Source organism: Microtus ochrogaster, chromosome 15 (genome assembly GCF_000317375.1).
Source record: "Microtus ochrogaster isolate Prairie Vole_2 chromosome 15, MicOch1.0, whole genome shotgun sequence".
Lineage (NCBI taxonomy): Eukaryota > Metazoa > Chordata > Mammalia > Rodentia > Cricetidae > Microtus > Microtus ochrogaster.
Window position 1 is genome coordinate 12,813,976 of NC_022017.1, and position 6,379 is coordinate 12,820,354.

The window sequence follows — 6,379 nt, forward strand, 5'->3', positions numbered from 1 at the left end:
TGTAGGGAAGCTATCTGTGGTGCCCTGTCTATTCACAACTAGCATGTACCTCATTGACAGTGAGGGACTCTTCAGGAGGACCGGCAGATATGAGACTCAGATTCCGCTCTGGAATGTGTTCTGTGGCTTTTAGAAACATATTTTAATTGGAGAGGGGTGGGGAAACAGTTGAACTGTAGTTAAATAGTCAGCTTCCTTGGCTGTTGCCTATAAACACCACATAAGAAAGGCTGTTGGGGTCCTCAGCAAAGTTGTGTGGCATATGTATTTATTTGTATATATATGTTGTGTGTGTGATCCCCGAATGTTTCTTCTGTGGGGTTGTGTTCGCTTTGTTGTTCTAAACTGCATTAACCCCAGAGTTCCTTCTCGTAGGGTTTTGAATAACCATTTGTAAAAGAGAGAGGAAAGCAGTTTGTTCTGTCTTCCGAAGTCTTTCTGTGCTCCTCCCCTCCCCCTAGAGAGGACAGGAGGGGAGGAGCCACTGCTCTAACCACGAACTTCAGGTCTTCTCTGGATCGCTGGGCTTCCTGTCTGCAGTCACTCAACTCTGGGCCATCTTGACTTGCCTGAAGGGTGGAGAATTGGTATCTTCCCAGAGAAGGGGAGAGAATTCTCACGTTCTCCTGTGGGCACAGGCATGAGACTGAGTTTGTAAAGCTCGCTGTGGCCTTTCTAGACTTTTTCTGTGACTTGGACTTTTTGTGTTTGTAAGCTGTTTCCGTGAGGACTCCGTCATGACTCTGCTGGAGCCTGAGATGCTGATGATGGCTGTGCAGTCAGGTAATTCCCTTATTTCCTGCAAAGCTCATTTGCCACAGGCGTCTGTAGAATGTTTGAGCACATTTGTGCTAGCATTGGGCTGAGATGGAAGCTGAAACATACATCATTCAGCAGACATTTCATTTTCAAGTTTTTATGGTTTTTAAAATTCTTTTCTATTGCGTGTTTCAGTTTTTCAGACATAGCTTTGAATTGTGCTAACCCATCTGAAGAGCACACAGCCAGGGGACCCGCTTGCTTTTCTTTAACCATTTTATCACCGTCTTTGGCACTGCTTTAGTGAAGGGTGATTGAATTGCTTTTGACGCTTTATATAGTGTGTCTTTAGTCACAAACCGACTCTTTTTATGTCACTGTGAAAGCATCTGACGCTTTCCTCCGCTGTTCTTCTCTTCTGTGTCACAGCCTCTCCACTTCATCTTTACAGCGTCTGGGAACGCTTTTGGTAAAGCACAAGACTGAGTTAAGCGGTAGAGATAGGGAAGCAGTTAACAGAAGGAATGCAGGATTTTTTAAATTCTATCTCTAAAAATAATTTTTCAATTCAAAGCTTCTCTTAAAACTCTTAAAAATTCCAGATAGTTTGTAATGGTTCCTTTTACTTTTGGTGTTTTTAAAACTTGTAAGTCAGATATCTAAAAATAGAAATGTTCCCTTTCTTATTTTTAGACTCCTACTAAAATGTAATCTGTAGTGTTTTCAGAAAGATTCATACAAGTGGCATTTGCACCCCTGGCCCCATGCAGAAAATGAAACTCTGTCTCTGGCATGACTGGTCTCTGTCCTCCTAGGGAGTGCTTAGGTAGTGTGTTGTCAGGGCCAGATACACATCAGCTGAGGACGGAGCAGATGCCGTCAACTTATGCCGTGGACAGGAAAGGCCAAGGAAGAAGGATCCAAGCTATTCTCTTCTTTCTGGTTTACAAACACAGCCATAATGAGTCATTTATCAGATGAATTTTTCTGTCCTTGTGTGCTATGCCTTTCAGGTTGCCTTTTCTCCCCCTTCCACAGATCTCTGGAGCTTTATGTTCTAAACAAATAGTGTGCTTATCTGAGTGTTTCCCATCTGTCTTTGATGAGGTATCTCAGTAGCTCCTGGTTAAACTGACTCGATTTTTCCCATCTGTATTCCAGTTTCCTGCTGTGTGTGGGAAAGTGTGTATTTTACTTTAAGGGGCAGATTTTAATATTTGAACATTCTGTCTCAGACAGTGACATCTCATAGTGCAGGTTAAAGGTTTCGTCCCCTAAGATAATTTCAGTATTCCTAGCCCTAAAAGGGAAAGAAAGGACTGTTCTCTGTAGTTTCTTGTCTAAGAGTAGGTTTTCCTACAGCATATGTTGGACAGGACTGGTCACCCATCTGTCAGACCAGCTACTTCATAAAACTTTCAGAGGACAACAGTATGTAAGACAAGTGTGGACGGAATTGGCAGGGTTGTTGGGTACAGGTAGGACGAGAAGTCTGCCGCGGAGATGATAGATGTGGACTTGGTCTTTTTGTTGTATTCATGTAAACTGGGTTACTTAAAGTTAGAAAATATTCAGAAACATTTAATATTAGCCACCACAGATGGGTTCATGAAACTTCCCTGTTTTGTTTTGGAGTGCCACGGCACAAGCCCGTTTTACAGCAGTGGTGCAGCAGCCATTATGGTGGGAAGTGAAGAGTCTGCTATGGAATGGCAGTAAGCAATGATTCTTATTAAAGGCCAAGAAATATGTTAACCTGTACCTTCATGAGTATATGCTTCCTGGGAGAAATGCTTTTTATACTGTAAAGTAACTAAACCCTTCAGGTGGGATTGAAGATGCTAAGTTTTAAGGTGCTGGATATAGTTCGGGGTTCACGGTGCTCAGCAGGAGTTTTTACCCAGTACTTGGCTCTCTGAGGTTTTGGCAGGGCATTGTCAAGTGTTTATGAGGGTTTACCTCCTTTACACTGCTGGAGGTTTCAAGCTCTTTTTTTGGATCCAGTTGGGTGCTGCCCTTCTGTGTCACAGTTGGATCACCCTCCCTCCTGCCCTTCCTGCAGTGTCATCGTCACAGTGCACACCGTGTCCCTACGTGTGGCTTCCTAATTAGACCATTAGACCTCTGAAAAAAGGCTTGTTTTTAATAAAGCGTGTGTGTGTGTGTGAATGCAGGTGCACAAGAGGCCAGAGCTGGAGTTAAGGTAGTTGTGTGCCGCCTAACATCGTTCTCCAGCCCTTACTAGCTTCTTAAGAGCAAACCACTCATCTGTATGTGGACTCCTATTGGTGGCACATGGTAGACACTAATTTATCTTTTTAAGGAAGGTGGGATTTTGTTTGACTTAATTCTCATTAATAAACATAATTCTTTAAATTAAGATTTTATAAAAGTATTTTGTAATCTCTTCTTCCATAAATAAGTGAATCTAGTGGCTGTTATCCTTTATTTTAGCCAGACATCATCCAGGGCTTCATGGCTTTCAGAGTTGATGTTCTTTGCCCCCGAGTTTGTAGTGTGCCCTGTGATGAAGTGTGTTGTTAGATAGATCTCAGTGTTCCAGTCAAACCACGGCTAGAGTTCATGTCACTGCCGTGGGAATCTGTCTGGATTGTCACAGTTAGAAAATGATTTGAAGTGGACATTGTAGAATTTCTGAAGCTGGCCCTAGGGGAGTAACATAGGGCTACGGCAGTGATGGGTGTCTCTCTGAATAGAGTATGCTAGGACTCAGGCCTGACAGAATGTGTGTGTGACCCCTGAGCTGGCAGCCCTCTGCCTTTTTCTAGCCAGTACCATCTGTAAGTCATTCCTCCAGAACAGTGTGATAGACTTCCTTGATAGAGTGTATTAGGATGACGACTCCACAGTCTGCTTTGGACCCATGATACATGCCTGATCATGTTGGGCTACAGCTAAGAGGTTAGTTGGCCTGTTTTCCCCCTGTTGCTTGAGCACATATATGTGTACCCCAGGCCTCACTCTTGTCTGGGCATAGGATACCGCTGGTCATTGTGGCTGCTTTAGGAAAAGAGGATGATAAAAGACCAGGAGCCCAAAGTAGAAGAGACTTTGTGTTTCACAAAGCAATTGAGTATTCTTTTGAGCTTATTCTGGGACTAGGCTGTAAGTGCAAAAGGATATATAGGTATATAAAGGTATTAGGTATATAAACTTGGACGCAAACTCATAGTCCTACTGCTCAACCTAAGAAGCAGAGCATTGCCTACGTAAGTGCACTCATGGAATTCCTTTCAGATCATTTGTTTTACACCAGTTCCATATTGCCTATTCAAAATATCCATTAATTAGAAGTTTCCTCTCCATTCATTAGTTAACTTCCTTATCCTTGATATCTATGTACTCAATTCCTAAATATTCCTTTGACTTCTTTTTCCTTGATCATGGCAGTTTGCCCCTGAACTATTTGTTTTAAAACAATGTGCAGAATAGGGGAATGACAGTCATTTAAAGGAGGGCTGGGAAAGAATGGCAAAGTGCAAGAGACAGACTAAGCAGATTAAGTCCCACACATTTTAGAAGCATGGTACTCTGTTCGGAACTCCTGATACTCAGAAGTATAGAGAGCTGATCAAAAACCTCAGAGCCTTCAGCCTTATGTCACCTACTTTAGATCTCTGAGTGGTGGAATCTTTGTGGACTTGGAAACAATCTGGTTTTCAGGGGCAGTGGTGGTGCACACCTTTAATCCCAGCACTCAGGCGGCATAGTCAGGTGGATAATTCGAGGCCAGCCTGAGCAAGTTTCAGGACGGTTAGGGCTACACAGAGAAACCCTGTCTTGATTCCCCACCCCCCGCAAAAACCACCTTGGTTTCTGAGGAATTAGAGTTTGAATGACACCATAGGTATTTCCTTGTCTTCTTTTTCTTTTGAAAGGAGGAAATTGGCCTTTGAGGTTAGTTTATCTACTGAAGTCATATAATTAATTTATGATAGTTTATGGCAGAGATGTGAGGATTGCGCCCTCACTCTCTTGCCAGTGAAGATATTTAAAAAGAGATGCCAGAGATCTATAGTCTATAAGGCTAGATGTGACTGTTCCCCCACCCCAAATGGTGCCTCTCCTTGGATTAAGAGAGAAGATAAAAGCAAGGCGTGTTGGTATGCACATTTAATGCCAGCACTGGGGAGCCCCGGGGCAGATGGATCTCTGGACGTTTGAGGCCAGCCTGGTCCAGACAGTAAGTAAGTTCCAGGACAGCCAGGGCTATGTAGAGAGATCCTGTTACAAGAGAAGGAAGGAGGGAGGAAGAAAAGAAGATTTAAAAACTGGTGTCTGGGTATCTACGTCTCTCCCCTAGGAAGTAAGGTCTGAATATCACAGACCTGCCTTTTTTCTACCCACCTGCATCCTGCTGTCTTCTCTGGCCTGGGTGATGATCTCATTAGACAGGTAGCAGACAGACAGCTGTTGTCCTCAGCGCTCTGGCTTACATTTGACTGCCCTTTTCTCTGACTCACTGGTTTATCTGGGCCCTCTCAGAGTTAAGATCCAGATCAAAGGAATTCCAATTCTTCTTTTACTTAGTTTTCTCCCTCTTTCTGTTTCTCTTTGGATGAAGCAGACTGTCAAGACTCTGAACCATGATTTTAACCTTGTTAAAAACAGTGCCAAATTAAACAAAGATGAGGCTTATACAGTTGTACTTTTTTTGGAGCCTCACTTTTATGATTACCACATGTATTGTTTTTTAAATTTTTCTTTTAAATAACAAAAATACTAAAGGCTCTGAGATACTGTCAGTGCAAAAAACCCAACTTTCTTTGCTTTGTACTTTTTGTTGTTGTTGTTGGTGGTGGTGGTTTTCCAAGACAGGGTTTCTCTTTAACTTTGGAGCCTGTCCTGGAATTCACTCTGTAGACCAGGCTAGCCTCAAACTCACAGAGATCTGCCTGCCTGTGCTTCCCAAGTGCTGGGATTAAAGGTGTGTGCCACCACCACCTGGCTGCCTTGTACTTCTTAAAGCTAAAAGGCAGTGTTGCACTGAGCTCGTAATGCCACAGTCTGGGGCCCCGCTTCATGTTATGCAAAGTCACTAAGTGGGTGGTAGCAGCAGAGTGAGCACAGAAGGGCTGTACAAGGGAAATTAAACTGAAAAGAGATGCAGTAGTGAAAATGTATGCTACCATAATATGTAGTTCTCGTGTATATTACTTAATCACCATAACTCTGCTTCACATATGCAGAGGACACCTGAAGCTCAAAAGCATGAAAACACATAATAAGAGATGGAACATATCTCTACATTCTAGTGGTTTAAACAGATAAATTACCGCCATTTTGAAGGCCAGGGGAAAAGGTTTCCTAAGTTAACATCTAGCCAGGCTACATATACTGTGCCAGGCCCACCTGAGCTACAGCGTAAGACCTTTCCAAAACAGTGTTGGCAAGATGGCTTAGTGGGTAAGGGCACCAGCCATCAGGCCTGATGACTTGAGATTGGTCTCTGGGACCCACATGTTGGAAGGAGAGAACCAGCTCCTACAAGTTGTCCTTTGTCCCTCACATGTATGTTTTCATACTAAGTAAATAAAATGTAATTTAAAAACTCCAGTAAAGCCGGGCGATGGTGGCGCACGCCTTTAATCCCAGCACT

At 43.2% G+C, this 6,379-nt stretch overlaps 1 protein-coding gene across 1 annotated transcript in view; it reads left to right on the plus strand.

Moving 5' to 3' along the window:
- Window positions 1–481: 481 nt before the first annotated feature.
- Window positions 482–6,379, plus strand: part of Mrtfa (myocardin related transcription factor A) — a 97,114-nt gene continuing 91,216 nt past the window's right edge. The window contains exon 1 of the mRNA XM_005354164.3: window positions 482–783. Coding sequence (XP_005354221.1) covers window positions 738–783 — 46 coding nt within the window. The 5' untranslated portion in view covers window positions 482–737. The remainder of the gene's footprint in view (window positions 784–6,379) is intronic.